Source organism: Phyllopteryx taeniolatus, chromosome 3, assembly GCF_024500385.1.
Source record: "Phyllopteryx taeniolatus isolate TA_2022b chromosome 3, UOR_Ptae_1.2, whole genome shotgun sequence".
Taxonomy (NCBI): domain Eukaryota; kingdom Metazoa; phylum Chordata; class Actinopteri; order Syngnathiformes; family Syngnathidae; genus Phyllopteryx; species Phyllopteryx taeniolatus.
The window spans coordinates 32681434-32703748 of NC_084504.1; the positions used below are offsets into that span (position 1 = coordinate 32681434).

General features: G+C 45.5%; 1 protein-coding gene and 1 long non-coding RNA gene across 10 annotated transcripts in view; both read left to right on the forward strand.

Moving 5' to 3' along the window:
• ep400 (E1A binding protein p400) overlaps positions 1 to 9347 on the forward strand; it is a 35558-nt gene extending 26211 nt beyond the window's left edge. For 4 of the 7 annotated variants that reach the window (XM_061768798.1, XM_061768799.1, XM_061768802.1 and 1 more), the window contains 10 exons: positions 55 to 100; positions 181 to 287; positions 366 to 567; positions 2303 to 2430; positions 2603 to 2818; positions 4156 to 4330; positions 4427 to 4569; positions 7163 to 7309; positions 7387 to 7467; positions 8405 to 9347. In XM_061768798.1, the coding sequence (XP_061624782.1) occupies positions 55 to 100; positions 181 to 287; positions 366 to 567; positions 2303 to 2430; positions 2603 to 2818; positions 4156 to 4330; positions 4427 to 4569; positions 7163 to 7309; positions 7387 to 7467; positions 8405 to 8695 (1536 nt within the window). In that variant the 3' untranslated portion in view covers positions 8696 to 9347. Of the gene's footprint in view, positions 1 to 54; positions 101 to 180; positions 288 to 365; positions 568 to 2302; positions 2431 to 2602; positions 2819 to 4155; positions 4331 to 4426; positions 4570 to 7162; positions 7310 to 7386; positions 7529 to 8404 lie in introns of all 7 variants that reach the window. The other 3 variants (XM_061768805.1, XM_061768801.1, XM_061768800.1) reach the window with 3 other exon arrangements.
• Positions 9348 to 14803: 5456 nt separating this feature from the next.
• On the forward strand, positions 14804 to 21745 carry LOC133475646 (uncharacterized). 3 transcript variants are annotated; one of them, XR_009787896.1, is made up of 3 exons: positions 14804 to 15182; positions 15705 to 15796; positions 20355 to 21745. It is a non-coding gene; the product is annotated as an uncharacterized LOC133475646 (long non-coding RNA). The 3 variants fall into 3 exon arrangements; XR_009787895.1 differs by lacking the exon at positions 20355 to 21745 and adding an exon at positions 17098 to 18787; XR_009787897.1 differs by lacking the exon at positions 20355 to 21745 and adding an exon at positions 18571 to 18787.
• Positions 21746 to 22315: the final 570 nt, after the last annotated feature.

A 22315-nucleotide genomic window follows, 5' to 3' on the forward strand; every position in this document is an offset into this window, starting at 1 on the left:
TATGGGAAGATCCAAAACGTGCAGCTGTCTGTACATACCTGTTGTCTTTTTCAGGCTGGGGCGATCAAAAACGCTACAGCGGGCACAACCATCCAGGCTGGTGTGTAGATGCATGTTTCGCTTTTAAGGAACATCTGCCTTCACTGTAGTTGATTTCTTTCCCTTGGTCTGGTCTTGCAGCCGCTGTTGGTGGGAATGTGATTGTGAACACAGTTGCTGGAGTGCCTCCAAGTCCCTTCCAGGCCAACAAACGCCTGTCATCTCCAGTCATACCAGGCACCCTGTCTGTGAGTCATGATGCTGACACAAATGTCACCTTGTAGAAAAAGATATCCTAACATGTGCTGTGTCTGGTGTTGTACCAGCCTGGTGGTCCTGCTGCCGGAGCACAGGTGGTCCATGCGCAACAGAGAGCCATTACTGCTGCTGCCCCTGCTGAGGTAGTTGCCATAGCTACAGGGCAGGGTGTTCGAGCAGTTACCCCGGTAACTGCATCTGCTGCAGCTTCAACCACTCTGAGCCCAGTCCAAGCTCAGACTCGCCCACTTGTCACTCAAGTAACACCAGGTGATGAATGGATTCAGTGTCCCCTTCCATCAGTTTTTTGAAATTTAATTTTGAGAATCTTCGATGTCCATTTATCGGGTTTGCATGATAATTTTGGTTGGAAATGCCCAAAATGTCCTTTTTAAGCCATTCTAGTTGGTCTTTTATGCCTGGCATTTGAGACGGTCAGATTCCTCATTGTTATGCGACATGTAAATTAGCTTTGCTCTGATTGGATGGCTCACCTTCCCCAATTTAAATACGGAAAACAGCTGATTGGTCCACATCACGGGATCTTCTAGTGTAGGGTTGGGCATCGAGATTCGCAAACCGATTGGAACCGGGACTAACGTTCCGGTTCTCCCGGAATCGTTCACATTTTTACATTTCGGTTCCCAGTTTCGATGCCTACAGTCCGCCCACTACGAAGAAGAAGTGGCGAAAACCAGCGAAGAATGTGCACCAAGACATGCTTGTGCTCAATGGCAGCGAACAAAAGTGTTTAACTTTAAAATTAATGACCAGTCGCCTCAGTGCAACACTTGGAATAAAATTATATTGTGCAAAGGAGGCTTTCACGACGTGTAGCGTCTTGACGCGCTCTGAGCCTCGGCATACACCGCGCAGAGCTTCCGTGAAGTCAATTCTCTGTCTATGCCAACATTGAGACAGCTAACAAGGTAAACGGTGGGTTGCACTTTTGCACTGATGGTTTTTAGCGTTTATTTTTGTCTTCAAACCAACGTAAGCGCCGATGACAGAAAACAAAAAAAAAGCTTAACATTGAGCTAAAAAAATCACCGTAGCAACTCTACATCACAATGAATTGGGACAAAATTCACATAAACGTTGTATCACACATTCTAACCTTGTGGCTCGTCAGTGAAAATCGGGAAAGGAGTCAGCGTTTTATAGCATTTGGTACCATCCATTAAAAGAAATAAATCAATGGTGCCGTGTGAAGTTACTTTTCATGTCAAAATTCTGAGTTTCGGTGTGTACCCTTCAAAATAAAAGGCTACAAGCTTAAAACAGGAAGTCATCTTAAAGCTTGCACATATAAACCATTTGACATGATAAAACAGTCCCAAATAACTATTTTAGCTGAAACATTCATTAATGAATATGAAGTAAATTGGTTTAGTTCCACACACATCGCCTTTTAGTTCATAGGTTTGATATTGATACTGGTTATAAAGAACTCAGAGTCAAATGTTCATTTTAGTCTATGGTGCGGGGTGCTAAGAAAATGGACGTTCATAATTTGGTGCAAACCTTTTTGACCCAGCCCCCTAAAAGAATCGGAATCGAGAATCATTTGGAACTGGCATCGAAGTAAGGAATTGCTCAAATTCAAACCATGCCCAACCCTATCTGCTAGTGTAGAAGCTGCGGCCAAGCATTCATAGCGACGCCATGTCCTTTGAGCGCAGGCTTATTTATACACACTGAACGCGCATTGATATGCTCCTCCCACCTCGGTCGTCTTCAGCGGGTCATCGGCACTCTCGCGCCCGGTGACGATGTGCTGTGAGCGGCCACGGGCTGCGCGACAAGTCACCCCGGCTGCTTGCTTTGATGCATTTATTTTTGTTTTCCAAATAGTGTTTCAAAACAAACCATTTTTAAAGTAGGAAATTTGAATTTTTTTAGGGGAATATTTTTTTGGAATTGTATCTTAAGAGCATATTGCCCAGCCCTACTTTCAAATATTCTGTACTGTTTCACTGATCTGAACGTGCTGTACTCTGCCAAGCTACAGGTATGCAGCTTGCACAAGGTAAGGGCCTCACCCCGGCCCACCTGCAGATGCTTCGGCAACAACAGCTTCAACAGCAGCAGCAGGCTGCTTCTCCTCAGATCAAAGCTGTAAATAAACCCCAGGTAAAAAATAAAACATTTTGACAAAAACAAATCACGTAACCTGATGGACCGCTCTCACGTGTTTTATTTTATTACTTATGCATTTCATAACATTGTATAGTCATGCTTACTGCTGTAACCAGTGAAATTTCCCGGCTGCGGGATCAATAAAGTCGTGGTCTTCTTCTTAAAGATGCACAAACATAAGCTGCAGCAGCAGCAGCAGCAGGTCGCTGCAGCTGTGGCAGCAGCCGCAGCTCAGGGCCAACAGGCTGCAGGAGCCCAGCAGGCGCAAGTGCAGGCGACCCAGGCGGCTCAAGCAAGTCCTCAGCTAGCAGCGGTGGCGGCGCCAAGACCAGGATCTGTTTTGACGGGCACCACAGTGGCCAACCTACAGGTGGCCAGACTGGTAACTGTTTATTATTCGACGCACAAAATACACCCCCAATTTGGTCCGCATAATTCATTCTGAGTCCAAACAGTTGCAATCATAAAATGTTTACTAACTGTGCAGTTTACATTTCTTAACTGTGATACAAATAAATATAAGCAGAAGTCAACCTTTCCCTAATTAATAAGTGATTTTAAAAGGAATGGAAATACAATTAATCAGTTCCATGACCAGAACCAAGTTATGTTTACCTTGTTTTTATTGGTTTAGTTAAAAGTAAATACAGTATAGCAATAAATTCATCCTTTGTTGCCTCTTTGTTAATACTACAAAGCCCACGCGTCCATGCTAACGTCGCCAAACTGCTTCCTGTTGAACTGCCAAAACGCGCAGTGATATCAGAAACCTATTAAGCTATTATTTCCTTCTCCTTTTTTCAACAGCAATACGACACTTGCGTTTTCAAATTTGTTAGGAGCAATGCTAAAGGCTTCTTTATACTCGCACGGGCGGCGACTGCGCTGACGTCACTGTGGGTATCCCGCACGCAGTTTGCCTTTATACTCTAGTGCAACCTACGCGTGCAGTTTTGAAAATGTACTGCAGTTCTCCAAGTCGGGGCTGTCTCTACGGCTGGTATTGGCTAGGACGCCACAGGGTGGAGTTTCTTCTGCATTTTTTGGCCATTTCTGGTAGCCGTTTTTCCTTTCTTTTCCGTAACAAGGAACAAAGCAACAACAATGGCAACCGTGGAACACTGACTGCTTGAACAAATGGACCTAGATGACTTAATGATACGTTTAATTATGCTGCAAAATCGATCAAGAAGGCGGTGGCGTAGGTGGTATGTGGAACCGAGAGGAACGGTGAGTACGTCATCACAGCATGTGACTAAAATGGACCAATCATGAGAGATGATCTCCGCGGCACTCTACACGCAGCAAAAGTTTTGCTGTGTGCGCGTCAAGTGACGCAGAGGGGCCCCGCAGGCCAATGCGTCGGTCACGGGATGCAATGCGGGCGTTGTCGGCTGCGCGAACGCGGGAGTATAAAGAGGCCATAAGTGTATAAGTGTTTATTTAGAGCAAAAAAACAAAAGGACTAGTATTTGAAATACGGGATGTTACACTGTGTGAGGTAAAAGTACAAACTGAGCGTTCTACGTGGATGCCAAGACTGTTCGTGAACAGCACACTTTGTACATCAGTCATCAATGCATGGTGCATAAACAACTGTATTCAAAGCAGGTTCATATGAGGCTCGTGCGCGCGTGCGTGTGTGTGAGAGAGCAAGCATACTAGCCTAAATGACACGCTGGCACACATTGACGTGACACATTCTCTTCGTTGTTGCAGACCCGAGTGCCCGCCCAGGGTCAGATTCAGACCCAGGCAGGCCAGACAGCCCAGATGACCCTCACCAAACCTCCCGTTGTCTCCGTGCCAGCTGTGGTGTCATCTGCCGGTGTCACCACGCTGCCGGTCACCGTAGCTGGTATCAGCGTGGCAATTGGCCAGGCCCAGAAAACGGGTATATTACCAAAATGCTTTCTAAGTTTCGGACACTCTTGTCGTGCTTACAATCAGTCCCCCCAGCTTCTGAAGCCTACCGTCTCTCCTCCTCCAGGTGGTCCTGTGCTGACGCCGTCCTTCCCACAGATGCAGGTGCAGCAGCTGCTTCAGATGAAGAAGCAGCAACAGCAGGCGGCCCAGCAGAAGGCGGGACAGCCACAACAAGGACAGGCCACAGCGCAGCAGAAGGTAAACAAGGTCTGCATCTACCAAGCGACACTGAATCAATCTGCCTGACTTATGATTTGTATTTGTTCTGTGATGAGCAGTCATGCATTTGTGCGAAATTTTTTTTCAGATTTGATAAATTGTCGTTTACATGCGTGTTTGTTTACATGTGTGCTTGTTGACATGCGTCATCAACATTTGCTGCTGCATTCATTCTCCTGTGGGTCAGCTTGCTCGGCGTTGTGCGAGGCGGGACTCTTTCCCTCTCTCGCACGCACACAAACACACAGAGACACCGTGTGCACACCGTTGCAGCAAGTAAAAGAAAAGAAGCGTTACAGTCTGCATACTCGGCCTTAAATGGAATTAATTCCAAAGCCAAATGCCACAGCGGCCGTGTGGGAACACTTTGGGTTTAAGCCAAATCAATGTGGGGAGACCACTTATACCAACGAGCCGGTATCTCGCATTTGCACAGAGAAAACGGCTACAGAAAATGGCAACACAACCAACCTCACACTGCATTTCAAATATAACCAATAGGGTTATATTTTAAACCATAACAATAAACCGAATGTGAAGCGGCTGGGATGAGAATCGGCACCTCCAAATCTGAGACCATGCTCCTAGGTCGGAAAAGGGTGGCGTGCCCTCTCCGGGTCGGAGATGAGATCCTGCCCCAAGTGGAGGAGTTCAAGTATCGTGGGGTCTTGTTCTCAAGTGAGGGAAGAATGGAACGGGAGATCGACAGGCGCATCGCTGCAGCGTCTGCAGTGATGCCGACTTTGTATCAGTCCGTTGTACTGAAGAAGGAGCTAAGCCGAAAAGCGAAGCTCTTGATTTTCCGGTCTATCTACGTTCCTACCCTCACTTATGGTCACGAGCTGTGGGTCGTGACCCGCAAGAACGAGATCCCCGGATACAAGCGGCCGAAATGAGCTTCCTCCGCAAGGTGTCCGGGCTCTCCCTTAGAGAACGAGTGAGAAGCTCGGTCATCCGGGAGGATCTCGGAGTAGAGCCGCTGCTCCTCCGCATCGAGAGGAGCCAGATGAGGTGGCTGGGGCATCTGATTCCGATGCCCCCTCCTCCGGTGTGGTCCACTAACGTGTATGTGTTCACTGTGATGGGTAAAATGCAGAGAACAAATTTCGTGTGAATGCATGCACGTCCATGACAATAAAAGGTGATAAAGCAACAATGCTCAGAGTTAAAGTGGTCGTTTACGTTTTAAAATAGGGTTAGACAAATGCCATTTTATAGAATTGGATTAAGTCAAGTCAAGGTTTTTTATGATTAACGCATGTGCAAATGTTAACTCACATTTTTTTCTGCATCGAATCGAGAATCGTATCACTCCCATACTGAACCGAATCATATCGAATCATTCTGCCCGTGAAGATATTTTTTTAATCGAATCGCTACCTGTGTATCTAGATATGTATCAAATCAGCCTTATGCCAGAAATTCCCAACCCTAATAACGATCCCACTCAATTCCTTCATTTGGGAATAAAATGACAACTTCCAATTAAGGTGTTCTTTTTGCACAATAGTGCAAATATGAACGGGATAGTGTTTTTGTTGTTACGATTACCAAATTCTTGTTGGTACTTTAAAAAACTGGAAATTTGATTGGCAGTTGTTAAGGTACCTCTGTGCCAAATGTTTAGTATTTTTTAAGTGCAATTTTTGTGAAGAGCCTGAGTCTGTTTTATTGATATTGTTCATTTACGACAGTTATTGTTGCTCTTTGTTTCAATGCAAATATTAAATATTCTTGAATTAAAAGCAAATTGTTCTTAAAAAGGATGTGCTTGATTATAATAATAATAATATGCTCAACTATCATTGTATCAGCTGCCTAAAAAACAACATTATCGTTTATCGTGATATTTTCCTGGACAATATATCATCCTAAAAATGTATCGTGACAGGCCGAGGTGTGTGATGACTCCCTTTTAGCATGAGTTTGAATGTGATTGGTCAATTCTGAACACAGCTACAGTACGGCCCTAGTTATATGAGGGTGTGCACACTTCTGCAACCACATTATCGCCATTGTTTTTTTATTTCCGCTCTCTGAAGAAATTCAGTTTTTTTCTTTACATTTATGCAATTTATTTGCATAGGGTAGAGGTCTCATGAATGGTGTAAAAAAATATATATATATATATATATATATATATATATATATATTTTTTTTTTTAATTATTCAGATTTATCTTGGTTTAATTTTTGTTTGTCACAAAAACCTGGCATTTGAACAGGGCAGTGATTCTCACCCAGTGTGCCGGGGCACATTAGTGTGCCGTGAGTGCTCTTCAGGTGTGACGTGGGAAGTTATAAAATTTTTCGTAATTAAAACAATGTATTTAGAAGAAATCATGTATCTTTGTTCATCTATTTATGCCAGTGAGGCATAGTGACAGACAGAACAAATGTATGCTCTTCTATTAGATGGCAGGACGTACATACAGTAATTGATGTATACACTTTTTGTGACATTTTTGTTTGTTGGTGTGCCGTGAGATTTTTCAATTGTAAAATATGTGCTTTGGCTCCGCAAAGGTTGGAAATCACTGGTGTAGACTTAGGATATGTTTCCTTGGATTGGTGCGCAACAGGTTACGGTACAGGGTGCCCAGCCCACTCAGCAGCAGCAGAAGGTGACCTACACGACCACCACCCAACTTCAAGCCGGGATCAAGCCCCAGTTCTTTACCACATCCATTGCCCAGACCCAGAAACCCACAGGACCTCAGCAAATCCAGGTACTTGTCTTGCATGTCTGAAGAATGTGCAGTTTTTGTTTCTCACCTTTGACTATTTTTGTTATTGTTTTGAGCAGGTGGCGAAGCTCCCACAAATAGTGCAACAGCAGCAGCCCACTGTGGCTAACATTCAACAAATTGTCTCGTCACCACAGCAGGTACCGCCTTCATTCAGCATTGCGCCCCAGTGAGGCTGCGTGCATGTGCGTGTGCTTTAGAGTAAGTCAATTTGTCTTTTAGAACTGTTGAGAAACTGAAGATTAACATGACAGCTCTAAGTGCATAAATAAATAGCGTAGAATACTACAACACAAAATACAGCTACAAAATTTCACTTGTATCTTGTTGGCACTGATCTCTTCTTTTTAGGAAAGTCCTTTACTTAAATATCTTAAATACTGAACGTGTTCAATATTTACCAGCAAAAGTCTTCGTGTGTGGGGGATGAGCCAACTTCTCCCGAATAGTGACGCGGAACAGATTATAGCCAATCAGGAAGCGTCCCGACTCAACAAAAGGAAACGACCGTGAATAAAAACAAACGTGTGAGCCAATGTTGTTTTTCCCGTATAAAAGTGTTTTCCAAAGCCAAGTTTAAATTTTTTTTTGATGACATCACAATTTTTCAAGGCTCGCGGCTCTGGCAACCTTCGGGAACTTTTGGGAAACATCGGCGCAAAGTCCAGAGTGTTTCTTCTTCTTCGGTTTTGTCAGCTCACATATGCTCACTTGAGATTTCGAGATCAACGGCGGAACAGAATGTTTGTGTGTGGTGTTCTGCATTCCAATTATTGGAGGACACCACACACAATTTGACCAAAACTGTTTGTCACAGATAAAAAAATCTTTTAACATTTGAAAAGTCCTTATGTATGGTCCGGGCCGAACTGTGTAAGTTAGAACGATTCTGTTGGAGTGAGTCTGCGTGCGTGTGTGGTTTGTTGCGTGTTTAAACGAGTACAGGCCATAAGCGGCCTCGATCGAACTGAAGAAGTCATCGAGCGTCTCGCTTCGTGCTGAGGTTTGCGTTGTGTCGAAGCACAAGCAGCTGCTGAGTGCAGCGTAAACGTGCTTTTCTCCCCTCGTCCGCCTCAGATCCAAACGCAGCCTCAGACCGTGACGCTGACCACGTCGGCTCCCGCCCAGGTGCAGATGATTCCGGCTGGCGCCGCCGCAGCGCAGGTGGTTCAGCAGAAACTGATCCAGCAGCAGGTGGTCGCCGCGGCCGCCTCGCCGCAGATCCAGACGCCGCCCCCCCGCAGCCCCGCCCAGCAGGAGGCCACCGCGCCGCAGCCCGTTCAGTCCCAGCAGCCCACCAAAGGTCAAGCCCGCCAGGGTGGCATACGAGCCAAACCCCCCGCCAAGCCCAGCGGGGGCAACAGTTAGGGGGGTGAATTCAATCAAAGTGTGTTCCTGCAGTTCCCACAGCGGATGGTACTCGAGTGGTCTTCTGAGCCCACCGCCAGTAACAACAGTCCGTACACAAAGAATCCCGTCGGTCAGCAGAAGTGTTCCAATGTCGAAATCTCAATTTGTCAGGAAGTCCAACTCCTTTGTTCATTTGTTGAATGTTTAAATCCCAAAAGATCAAATACCCCTACTAAAAATGAACCCCTCAAGTTCCACTCTTAACACAACTCAGTCATCGCCTGGCCTTCAACCTGACGCGTATTGATTTGGAGCCGGCCAATATGTGTATTCTTCAATAGTCCCTTGCATGTCAAATTCCTTTGTCGTGTTTAGATACTGAATGGAGAGTAGTGCACGTTCCTTTTAGTCTTTTTTTTTTTTTCTCTCCCCCCCCCCCCCCCCCCCCAAGAAATACACTGTAAACATGTTAGTACTTTGGGTTTCCTTATTTTTTTTTTTTTATTGTCAAAGAAAATGTAAATATCTGTGGAAAAAAAACATTTGTACTTGTAAAGTAGTTGTGTTTTCATTTTTTTTTCCAGCCTAATTGTAATAAAGTGCTTTGTTTTTATACACAAACATCTTTTTTTAATTATTGGTTTTCCATTAAATCCATTGTTAAGTGCCAGGAAGTCTTGTGAGTTTTTGCACCGGCTGTAGCTGCGAGCGCGATCTTGCTTGATGGGGATGAAAACCAAAATGCAGGAAAATCGCTTACGGCTTTGGCTCCCCCCCCCCCCCACAGTTGGGAAACATACAGTGAAGGAAGGGGTTTGTAGGACGGAAACAAGTATGAGCCAAATTTGCTACACCAACCCCACAAAAGCGGCAATGGAAACATGATCATGTGACTTTTAAGATCTCCACTCGAGGGAGCTGCTGTACCAGCTTCATCCCCGCTCTGCCAGGAAGGCCATCATCCAGTGATGTGGATTTTCCAGCTCACTGAAATTTCCCCATCTGCTCTTCAGCACGCAACCCCCACTTCTGTGCGCTTGCACTCAGTATCCGGGTCACACTCCCCACTAAACGGAACTGAGACGTGGGAGGTGAGCTGGAAGAGGAGGCCCACATACAGACACAAAGCTGGTTCCTCTAGTCTGAGCTACTTTTCTACAGATCTACGGAATCGCTTGTCCTTACATGAAACATTGCGTTATGTCATGTTCATTATTACCTTCATGACCTCAAAAGTCGAACAAAAAGCATTCAAACAGTAAATCTCAACTCGTTGAGCCTCAAAAGCAGGAGCGGCCGATGTGCAGAGTGCCATACAGGTGCCACTATTTATAAGTGGCGGGTTATGCATTTGATGCTTAGTCATGGGCCTTAAGTGGGAACTTAATTCACCTTGTATTACAGCGCAATTTTAAAAACCATCTATATATAGTGGGTACGGAAAGTATTCAGACCCCCTTAAATTTTTCACAGTGTTATATTGCAGCCATTTGCTAAAATCATTTAAGTTCATTTGTTTTCCTTCATTAATGTACACACAGCATCCCATATTGACAGAAAAAACGGAATTGTTGACATTTTTGCAGATTGATTAAAAAAGAAAAACTGCAATATGACACAGCCATAAGTATTCAGACCCTTTGCTGAGTATTTAGTCGAAGTGCCCTTTTGACCTAATACAGCCATGAGTCTTTTTTGGGAATGATGCAACAAGTTTTTCACACCTGGATTTGAGGATCCTCTGCCATTCCTCCTTGCAGATCCTCTCTAGTTCTGTCAGGTTGGATGGTGAACGTTGGTGGACGGCCGGACTGCCACCTCTAGGAAGGGTTCTGGTCATCCCAAACGTCTTCCATTTCAGGATTATGGAGGCCATTGTGCTCTTAGGAACCTTAAGTGTTTTTTGTTTTGTAACCTTGGCCAGATCTGTGCCTTGCCACAATTCTGTCTCTGAGCTCTTCAGCAGTTCCTTTGACCTCACGATTCTCAATTGCTCTGACATGCACTGTGAGCTGTAATGTCTTCTCAAGATAGACAGGTGTGTTGCTTTCCTAATCAAGTCCAAACAGTATCATCAAACACAGCTGGACTCCAATGAAAGTGTAGAACCATCTAACCAAGGATGATTAGAAGAAATGGACAGCACCCGAGTTCAATATATGAGTGCAACACCAAAGGGTCTGAATACTTATGGCTGTGTGATATTTCAGTTTTTCTTTTTCAATAAATCTGCAAAAATGTCAACAATTCCGTTTTTTTTTCTGTCAATATGGGGTGCCGTGTGTACGTGAATGAGGGCATAAGGCGATGATGGTGTTGGACCCCCAATGTAGCACACCAACCAACCGAAATAGTTGGAAAAGACAAATAATGGTTTTAAGGTGAACTGTGACATGTCCCTTCAAAGCCAGGATTCAGACTCGGAGGCCTTGAAGATTGGGAATTTGTCTTGGGTCAAAGTCACGTAATGCTCCGTGATCCACCAATAGCAGGTCAGGAATGCTCACACTTCATTGTTGTCTTCATTCACACAGAGCAAAACAGGGAAAGTCGCACTTTCTTGTCTTTGTCGCACAATGCCCAACAACCCCGGGGACCGGAAAACAAACGCGCTAAGGCAGAACTCGAGGTCGGAAACAAAAAGTTGGGCAAACAGTCAGAGGAGCAGGCAAACTTGATGTGGCAGAAGTCGTGGACGGAAAGCGGAGGGTTAGGGTTCACAGGGTACAGTTGTTCCGTCTTGCCTGCATGGCTCTCCAACACTCCGACAATGATTGCGTCATCAACAAATTCTTAGGGGCGTGTAGCTGACTGTGATTGGCTGCCATGGCAGACTGACCGGTTTGGTGCAAGTTGCCGCTACCTGCTAGCGCCAGGGGTGGCCATCACTTCCATAGAGTCGAGGGAAACTTCAATCAAATGAAGGAGCACAGAAGATCGTCCAAATGGGAGCGGTTGCATTTGGTAGCGCGGTACAGGGAGTCTCTGTTTGCCCTGCCGGATTTCGTTGTCACACTGCAACTCCGAATTTACAAATGCAAGACAAAAGACAAAACGCTTACTTTTAATTGACTTTTCGATTGGCATTATTATAAGGATGACAACAAAAATAAAATACATTTGAAACCCTTCAGTCTGTTATATGCTTTTGTCCAAATACCTGAAGAGTGAAAAACAAAATTGACTCCCCATATTTCTTGGCGTGCTGGAATTAGCCACTTTTGAGGGGGTGGTGGAGGGGTCTCATGCAAATGAGCCCGAGCTCACCGCTTAAAGCCGAACCAGGCAACTGGACAATCGTGACCAAACCGCAGTCAATGACTGACCCTCGTACGGCTTGGCAGCGGCTCGCTTGGTGCACGCAAACACAATTTGGGGTGTGAAAGGTCATGTGATATAACCTGGCCTTTTGTAATGAAGGTTTTATGACCGGCCAGTTTGAGCAGGTACAAAATAAAAATGGATTTTGAGGTAGAGAGTTTGTGCTTCACCTGACCAATGGAATCAACCCCAAGTCCTTTTTTTCGCCCCCATTTGTTTTGTTTTTTGTTTGTTTGTTTTAGGGGGGGTCTTGGGTCTATGCAGCTATTTATCACAATTTTTCTTCATGTCAGCTCTCCTGACATGGTGTGGGAGAAAATGTAACTTTCACTACTGGTTGTTTGCCAATCACACGGCTTCCTGGAAAACACGATGACTCACAGCGATTCAGGTTAGAACGCCTTGGACAGTTCTTCAGCACATTTGAGTCGTTTCAGCCATCTGCATAGTTTTTCCTTCCTTCATACAATATGACCCTTTGGAGAGACATGTACATGTTTTCCACCATCATAGAATAGTTCTTTGTGCATGGTCATAAAAAAGTGGGTTAAACTACTAACTGAAGTTGCCAGCTTAACATATTAACCATTCATCCATTTTCTGTCGCGCTTCTCCTCATGCGGGTCGCGGGCGTGCCGGAGCCTATCCCAGCTATCATCGGGCAGGAGGCGGGGTTACACCCTGAGCTGGTCGCCAGCCAATCGCAGGGCACAAGCAAACAAACAACCATTCACACCTACGGGCAATTTAGAGTTGTCAATGAACCTACCATGCAATTTTTTGGGATGTGGGAGGAAACCCACGCAGGCACGGGGAGAACATGCAAACTCCACGCAGGCGGGGACGGGGATTGAACCCCGCACCTCAGAACTGTGAGGCAGAGGCTCTAACCAGTCGTCCATCGTGCCGCTACATATTAATCACTGCTTTAATTATCCATAAAAACATTTAGTTAAATGCAGGTGGGTTTTTAATTATTATTTTTGTTGGGGCCAGACAGTGTAAAATGCACACAGATGTCATACCTGTGCGCTTTACACTGCTGTATTATGAATATTGTATTACAGTGACAAGTTGTGAACATGTGTGGAAAAAATCGAACACATGACGTGTGCGGTTAATGATTTGGATGTAAAGCAACATGGAGAAGAGCTCATTTATTCAAGCTGTCGAGCCGAACAGCTGGCAGAGATCGGGGGATTCGAGCTGTGGTGGTGCGATGCCCAATAGTGGACCAATCAGCATGTCGCTGCCATCACACCTCCCACTCGGCGTGGTTGTGCATGCGTGTTGGAAAGCCCACAGAAACGATGGGGGGGGGGGAAAGTTCTCTTAACCTGATAGTAAACCTCACCCTCCATGCATCCATCCATTTTCCCAACCGCATTTGTACTGGCCCCTATCTCAGCTGACTTCGGGCCACTCGTAGGGCACACAGAAACAACAATTCGCGCTCACAGTCACACCTACGGACAATTTAGAGTGGTCGGTTACCCACCATGCATGTTTCTGGAATGTGGGAGCAAACCAGAATACCCAGAGAAAAGCCACGCAGGCACGGGGAGAACATGCAAACTCCACACATCGGAGGCCGGATTTGAACCCGAGACCTCAGAACTGTGAGGCAGATGTGCTAACTTTACAGGACAGTACAAAATACGAACTACAGCCTCAACTCTAGCAACCAAAAGTCATTTGAGATTTCCATTGAAAGCATCTTGCATGGATGCTGAGTGTGTCAATTACGGGAACAGTAAAACGCGTCACGGAAGCATAAAATAGCTTCATTTCACTGAATATCAATCGCCAAAATGTCACTACGGTCACTTGAACTTCCAAAAATGTCAGAACGATCACCCCGATATTTGGGATTTATCGACGTTAAGCGTTTTCCTCTCCATAGATGCTCGTCGCTCACTGTAAAGAAAAACACAACACGACAACAGTAAAACCACAAACAAGACAGCCAACACAAGTGAGCGCGGGACTCCCGCTGATGGTCTAATTCGGCTAATAACGGGCTTCCCGTTCGCGTTGGGAAGGAAAAAGCCATTTGAAGATTATCTGAAGCCTTGCCTAACACTTCCAGATGTTATTTCAGTTCAGATTACTTTACGAAGAAAATCAGTGAGCATGACAAAAGTTCAAATATAAAACCAAAAGTATCAAGACAATTTGATATTCATAACTGGTTAAAAGGCATAAATATGCTTTTCGTTCTGTGTTTTCTCTTGCATAATTTCATGTACTTATATAAATTTGTGGTGTTACCACTGTATCTTTGTCTTTTTACAAATTGCACAACTTGCCGTTGTCATTTTGGGCCTGAAAATAATGGCCACATGGCGCTCCTCATCCTCCGTGTCTCTATGAATTCATGTGCCGGCGGGCGGGCAAACCTGAGCCGGCGGCTTGTTTGTTTGTTTGTTTGTTTGCACCGCTAAGTCACGTGACGCCACAACATGGAAACACAAGTGGGGGGAAAGGGGGGGCAAAGCGAGACAGAAGCGGCTGTCGCCGGTTTGACGAAACCGCAGCAGTGCGTACAAGAGCGAAACCAAAACTACGCTATCGATCTCATCGCCCTATTTTTGATCTGATACAGATACCGACTTGGTATCGATACGATCGATATTTGGATTGATCTGCTCGGCACTATTGTTCAGGCCAATCTCGGTCATTGTGTTGCTTTATTTTCATTGGTTGCCATGACAGCCAATCGTGTACCTCCTCTCCGTTAGGGGCGGGACAAAGAGGAGCGAGCAGGTCACAGGTGAACCTAATCAGGTTAATGTGCAACAAAGAGGCACCGAACATGAAGGACAAAACAGAAGGCGTCGTGGCAAGCTGGACTCACCTTGGTCCTGATAATGACCTCGTTTGTGAGCTTGTCAAGGTGAAGGAGTGCGTGCCTCGCAAAGTGTTGTCATTGCAAACGGGATGCGTGTTTGTTAGCTGAACATACCCGTTTATGTGCCTCGATAGCATAGCTTTGACTTTGTGTGTTGCATGCTGAAGCTAGGTTAGCATTGCGTCACAGTGATGTAGTGTTGCTTTTATGGCTCGTGGATTTCATGGTTTTAAAGGGAACGGTGTTCCAGAGGATGGACCCTGCTGTTTGCATTTTAAACTGATTCTTCGCTGCTGTCTGAACTGCTGATTAGCACCGAGTTAACTCTTTGAGGTATGAAACTGTTTTTTTAAGTTGCTATTTGCAAATGTATCCATTTCCGAAGATGATTCATTTTATTTGCAATTTATAAAGGCAAAGCATTTCAAACTTAAGGGAAATAGTTCAAAAAGTCCAAAAGATGTGTATAGTATTTGAGGAAGTCTTGTTTACAATTGATTTCCATTTAAATGTAGTTTTATTTTTTGAGTGTCGCCGCGTTTGTAATTGTGACTTGTCTCGGCCTCAGACATCTGGCCCAACTTCCACCGCGGAAAATATTACGATAGTCCCAATATTTGGGATTTTAGGGAAGCCAAGCGGTTTCTTCATTAAACGACGTGAAGTTTTTGACTGTCCCCTTTTAGTCCTTTTCCCCTTGTGTGAGCTGTTGAACCCTGAGGAGGATTTTTTTTTTTTTAAGGCAGCGTGAAAACTATCATCGTGGGAGTCAGATGGTGGCTGTGTTTTAGTTACTGTGCTTTTCCCATCGCCACCCCTGAAAACAGGATTGGTTTTCATTACATGTGTTGACAGGAAAACGAGGAGCCTGTTGCCTTAGCAACAGATGGACGAGACCAGCAAGTCAGATGCACGATGGAGGATGAGGGGGTTTTGGATTCAGCCAGGTAGGAATTGGGAGCGAGTGGCATGACTGCAGCCTGCTGGTGCTTGTCAGGCTCATCTTTATTTTGCCAAGTACGTCCAAAAAAAAACACACACGGAATTTGCAGCCGGTCTAATACGACCACAGACAGTCAATTGACAGAGCACTTTTGAGAAATAAAGACATTGAGAAAAACAGTCACTGAGCATCAATGAGTTGCTAGTTAGCTGGTAATGCCGGTACAATTAAAAAATTGTTGACAATTGTGCAAAAAAGGTGCAGTGTCCTCTAGCACTGAATGACTAATCTCGCAATAGTCCGGTGCAATGAGCATTGTGCAAAGGGCGCCGAGACTTCAAGGAGTGGATGCAAGTTTAAAGTGACGAGTAGCGTGATAATCTGGGACAATGTCGATTGTGCGAATGTTGCAGATACTCTTCAATCGGTGTGCAATTGGAGCGTGAGTGGCCAGTATTGGTCAACAACAGTGCAGCGTGGCGAGACGACGACGACAGCAGCGAGTGCACGAGTGGTCTATAATTGGCCCGACAGATATGTGACAACATGGTCATAGTCGTAATGGTCCGCCACTCAGCTGGCAACAAGGCTCAAGAGAAAGCCGACACAGGCCACTTAGGCTGCGGGGTTGCCACGGCAGCCACCTGTGACACCCCTCCCTCGTTTGGTGCAAATCACAGGGTTGGAAGGCTCTGTGTTTAATGAGCTTGTGTTGCTGATAGTATGGCTCCCAAAGCCGGAAACATAAATCGTTGGCCTGATGGAGTTTTTAGAGTCAATGATTGAGGCCCTCAATAATCAAGTAGATTAGATGATTTTCATGGGTTATATTTACCACTCTCCAAAATCGTTTTTTAGCGTCCAGGATGTACACCCACCTCTCGCTTTAAGTTGGTTGGAGTTTACATTCTGAATTGTGCTCATTTCATCAGATTAAAATGTCTGCGTCTGCAACGGGTGCGAGTTCGGATGCATTGACGACAGTTTCAAAATGTGCGTTTGCCCGCTCTCAAATCAAAGCTGTTTGGGTTGAAATGGGAAAGGGCTACATTTAATTCTGCCTAAAAAAAACGCACGAACCAAAGCTGGAAAAACATTACCTTGCATTACAATATTAGTGGTTGTTTTAAAAAAAAAAAAAAAAAAAAAAAAGGCTTTGCAGGGAGGCAGCATGTAATAATTGCAGATGAGGATAGGAAAAAAAAAAATGTATAAAGAATGAGGGGGTGTAAATGCTTCGAGCATCTGCACTGTGACACATTTTGTCCTTTTGTGTTTCTCCTTTTACAAATGCACACTGCACAGAACCATTGTGAATGGAGAAATATACACATCCAAACTTCATCTGCGTTTTCCATCGTGGAAATGAACCACGCCGAAGTAATGTGCGAGGCCGCTGCTGGATGTGAAGCAGCAGCTGCTCCTTAAGGCCACGGGAATGCGAGCGAGGGCACCGCAGGGATGCCTTCTCACAATTGAGACGCTTTCAAGTACATTTCCGTGCAGCGAGTGGAAAGTGAAACTGGATCTATTGTTCACCTTTTCCTCACACATTGTGCAATAAATCATGCTGTCCGTGGAGATCGTCGCGGAAACGTAATGATCATTGAATTTGAGCAGTCGCTCTGGTCTATCGCGTTGTCTGTTGAGAGCCAATCAATAGATGCATTTGTCCGACACGCACTCGGCCGCTCTCATTTTCCCACGCAAAGGGAACATTTGGAAGTATATTTCAGTAGCAGGGGCGGTCGAGTAATACAAACGTGCAGCGTAAATACGGAGAAAATAGTTGACATGAAGGTGCGGAAAGTTGCACGGCTGTGCGGTGTTTTATTGGAGTTTTGAAGAGGTTTCAGCAGCCCCATGTCAATCAAGTGAGTCTTGTGAAGCCATCTTGTAGAAAATGTTGCTTCTTCAAACGTGTCCACTTGGCAGCTTGGCTGGCATGCTTTCAAAGTGGGGCATTTGCTGCCTCCAAATGCAAAATCTGGCAGAAAGGTGACATGAACCTCTTGACTCCCCGCTCTTTCTTCTCTCCTCTCTTGTTGTCAGCAAAAACTATGTCATCAGTATTGTTATATTGTTAAAGATGATGCACGTTTGCAAGTATATGTTGCTTCATAACTTAAAGGTTGTAGTGTTTCTGGATACATTTTAAGGTAGATTCATTTTCATTTTGGATCTTTCATGCCTGTAAAAACGCTGTCAAGACTGTAAACTACGTCACCATTAGTTATTTGCCTACATTTTGTACCGTTGGGTAAAGATTTAAAAGATTTTTCTGTTCATCTTTTCATTTTTTTTTTTTTTATTTCATTTTAATAAAACAATATTTTCAGTATGAATGGTTTAATTTTCAAATTAATAGGGATCAAATGATATGAAAACAAATCATGATCATTTTTCTGTCATATCACTTAGTCACTGAAGTGGCCGTCGTCGGGTGTGACAGAGGAGTTTAGCGTAGAGGTGGGAGTGCATCAGGGATCAGCTCCGAGCCCCTTCCTGTTTGCAATGGTGACGGATAGGCTGACCGATGAGCTTCGACGAGAATCCCTTATGAACCATGATGTTCACAGATGACATTGTGATTTGCAGTGAGAACAAGGAGTCGTCGGAGAGCATTTAGAAAGGTGAAGTCGTGTGCTCGAAAGAATATGAATGATTAGCCCAAGACAGACAGAATATACATGAATACATAAATGGGTGAGGGGGAAGAGATGGTGAGGGTGGAGGACTTGGGGTCAATGGTGAGTGTGGAGAAATGTGTCCAAGCAGGTTGGAACTGGTGGCGGAAGGTGACAGAAGAGTCTCTGCTAGGATGAAGGGCAAAGTTCAGAGGACAGCGGTGAGGCCGGCCATGATGGACGCATTAGAGACAGCAGGAAGCCGAGCAAATCAAGATGTTGGAGAGGATTAGAAATGAGCTCATCAGAGGGTCGGCCGATGTTCGATGTTTTGGAGACGAAGTTGGAGAAAGCAGAGATGGCGAGTACTGTCGACCCCCCCCCCCCCCCCCCCCCCCCCCACGCATTCGGGATTCACCTGTTGGCAGATTTTTGGGGGGGAAACTATGCCTGTTTTCTGCAGACACCCCCCCCCCCCCTCATTTATTTATGGCATTTTTCCCAATCCCGTGCTTGTTTTTTTTTTTGTTTGTTTTGTTTCAGGGACAAAAAAAATCATGGTAATTATGAAAGTCATTTTCGTGGATTTTAGCTCTTGGCAGAGGTCAACCGTATACTGGTAGAAGAAGAATGAGGAGGGAGCTGCCAGGCAAGTGGGCAAATGGATGACCATGTCAAATTTGACACAGATGAGATGTGATCAACAAGCGCAGCTGCGGTTTTCATTTACTGAACACAAAGCTGCTGGCCCTTGACTGCGTACACACGACCCAACCAGCTTCATTTTAAAGCTGGAATGTCAAAAGCTAAACATATTATTTAGGATTTTTGTAGCGGGGAAGCTGCCGCCTCCCCGCACCCTCGACAAATAGTGTCCCCCCCCCCCGCACCCCTCCTCTCCGTCGACCAACAGTTTCCGATCCATACCACTGAACAAAACCCGGCCGCCAGGAGAGGACACATGCATGGGGTGGGGATCTTCTCTCTTGTTCTTGTGTTTGCAGTTCTGGCGTCTGTGAGGGCGGGACTTTCTTCACACCTTCCCGATCTCGGTGACCTCCCCGGGAGTATTGGTGGTGTGATGGTGACTCGCCCGTGTTCCGTGGGTGCTGGAGCACCCCTCGTTTGAATGGGTGGGGTCCTCGGTCTCTGCGGTGCGGGCACAGCAATTACAGGACACGTCTGTCAGTCCCCTCACTCATAAGGCTTCTTTATACTCGCGTGGACGGCGACCGCGCTGACGTCACTGCGGCTGTCCCGGACGCAGTTTGCCATTATACTCGAGCGCAACCCACGCGTGCTGCAGTTCTCCTCCAATTCGGGGGCGTCGCTACGGCTGGTATTGGCTAGGACGCCACAGGGTGGAGTTTCCTCTGCATTTTGTGGCCGTTTTTCCTTTCCTTTCCGTAACAAGGAACAAAGCAACAACAATGGCGACCGTGGAACAGAGTCTGCTAGAACAAATGGACACGTTTAATTATGCTGCAAAATCCATCGAGAAGGCGGCGGCGTAGGTGCTGTGTGGAACCGGGAGGAACGCTGATTACATCATCACGGCATGTGACTAAAACGGACCAATCACGAGAGATGATCGCCGCAGCAGCAGTTTTTGCCGTGTGCGTGTCAAGCGACGCAATGCGCCGGTCACGTGATGCAATGCGGACACGGGAGTGTAAAGGGGCCCATACGCTCGTCCCGTAGGCTTTTATAATTGACAGTCAATCCCAGCCGGGTTCACGACCCTGGTCCCGCATGCTTCCTGTCCTGTCCTTGTCCTGTCCTCGCTTGTCCTGTCCTTCCCTCACAGGATGCAGCACGACAGCCCCCATGCGACACTCATATTTCATGTTTCATTGTTGTAGATCATGTAATGAATTACTTTTCTCATCTTGTTTGCAATTAGTGTTTTGTCTTTTGTTTCCCTCTCCCCTCTAGAAACGTTGTTCTGTTCGGCTCTGATTCTCAATCAACTCCAATTATAATGCTAAGAAACCACAGCGGAAGCTTCAAACCTCCACTGTGACGCAGTTAAAACTGTTGCGGCATAAAAGGGCCACCACGTTAGCAACTTCACTCAGCAATCTAATAAGCGCAGTTTATTGGAAAAGCCTACGTACGCTCTTGGCGCATGCTCATTTTTGCAACCAACAAAACTCGTCGCAGCTCAGCTTACCTTTTGGCTTTGACATGATGGCAGGGGTGTCGCACCTGTGAGGGGAAACGGATGTTTCTTGCAAGATGGCGCCTCTGCATGGTCGTGTTTGAGACCGTGTAGTTGCTTGAACGTAGCTCTGGATCTTCTTCTGGACCAATCGCTCGTCCCAGTTTGGCACTACTTCACGCTGCGATGTCACTTACACATGACCTTTTTGTGAAAACCCTACACACAAGGTTCAATTTTTGCACACGTCTCAAGTAAAATGTCAAAGCGTCACCCTACAACACACACAGCCCAATGACTAAACCTTCAGATCCGTTGAGCAATTTGCAATCAGGACTGCAGCGTCAAAAAGACCTTGAGCCTCAGCTTTAATTGGTCAACAAATGGATAACTTTGAAGAGACAACCAGAGGAGGAGGAGGAGGAGGAGGAGGAGAAAAGAGAAAAGTCATCTCTAATGAGATTCGGGCCACTGTGGTAGACCATGTGCTCAACCACGCTTTGAGCATGAGGGAAACCGGCCACAGGGTCCAAGCGAAGCTCCGCCGCTTCAGTTGCTGCCAAAGAGAACCACACCGTGGAGGAAGACCACACACTGTCACAGCCGAACAGAGACTGAGATTGTGAACACGGTTCGTGAGATCGTCATCACGTATTGTACCTGCAATCCGGGACGGTTCCTTTTGTACAGTATCTCTGTGTTCTGGCACACAGCCGAAAGCATCTGGTAGTCATTTGTAGCTGCTGCCTTCACTTAAGAATTTTGGCAGACGCGAAAGTCACCATCATATCATCTCCGTTAACAAGCTGCCGTGGCCACAACTACCTGCAGGTTCGGATTTTTGGCAGACGTACGAAGTTCCGCCCGAGACACTGTCAATGACCGTGTGAGTGACACTGTAGTCATATCGATTTTTCGAATTGCTAAAACAAATGCTGTGCAAAATGTAAACGCACAAGTCAACAGTTGGTCGCTCAAGTGACGTTTGCCTTTTTCATGGAACCAGTTCGGATTCAGACTGGCAGCTGTTAAATACTTGGAGCCAAGGAAAGTCATCCGAAGCGGACATCGGCTTAGAAAGAAACACTGACAAAGTCAAATGTCATTGCTGTATGAATAACATTTGATAAAAGTATTTTTAATAAACACTAGCGTACTGTGGAGGATTTTTTTTTTTAGGAACATTTTGGCACAATTTATGTATCGCAGAGGTGGGCAGTGGCTTGCTTTTTTTTTTCCCTCTCTCTCTCCTCGTTCTCCTTCAATTTTAAGTTTAAGCGACCCCACACATGAAAAGAAATCTTGGCAAGCCTGTGCTTATTGTTGTGTGGCGACGTACTTGAGGTGACAATACGGTGCCTCATTTGGTGCCGTCACCCATTAACATGCTGCAGAGTGTTGACAGCTAAGTAGAGTGACTCATTTTTGTTCTAGATGTATTTTTTTTAACTGTCATGAATAGGATACAACTATTAGCTATCCCATTTATATGCGATTCAAAGTATTAGAAGCACATTTGAATATAATGCACCGGTCACAAAGAACCCTGTGACATCATTTGTGGCATTCCCAACAAAAGCCTTAATAGCAGTAGAATTCCTTGCAAAGTTGTCTTACACAATGCAGAGAGAAGAGTTCAGGCAAGTGTAGCAGTCATGCAGGCTAACATGTTGCAGCTGACATTTGAGACATCAAAATCCTTAAAAGAGTCTTTCAGGCAGAGCTGTTGTTGAAT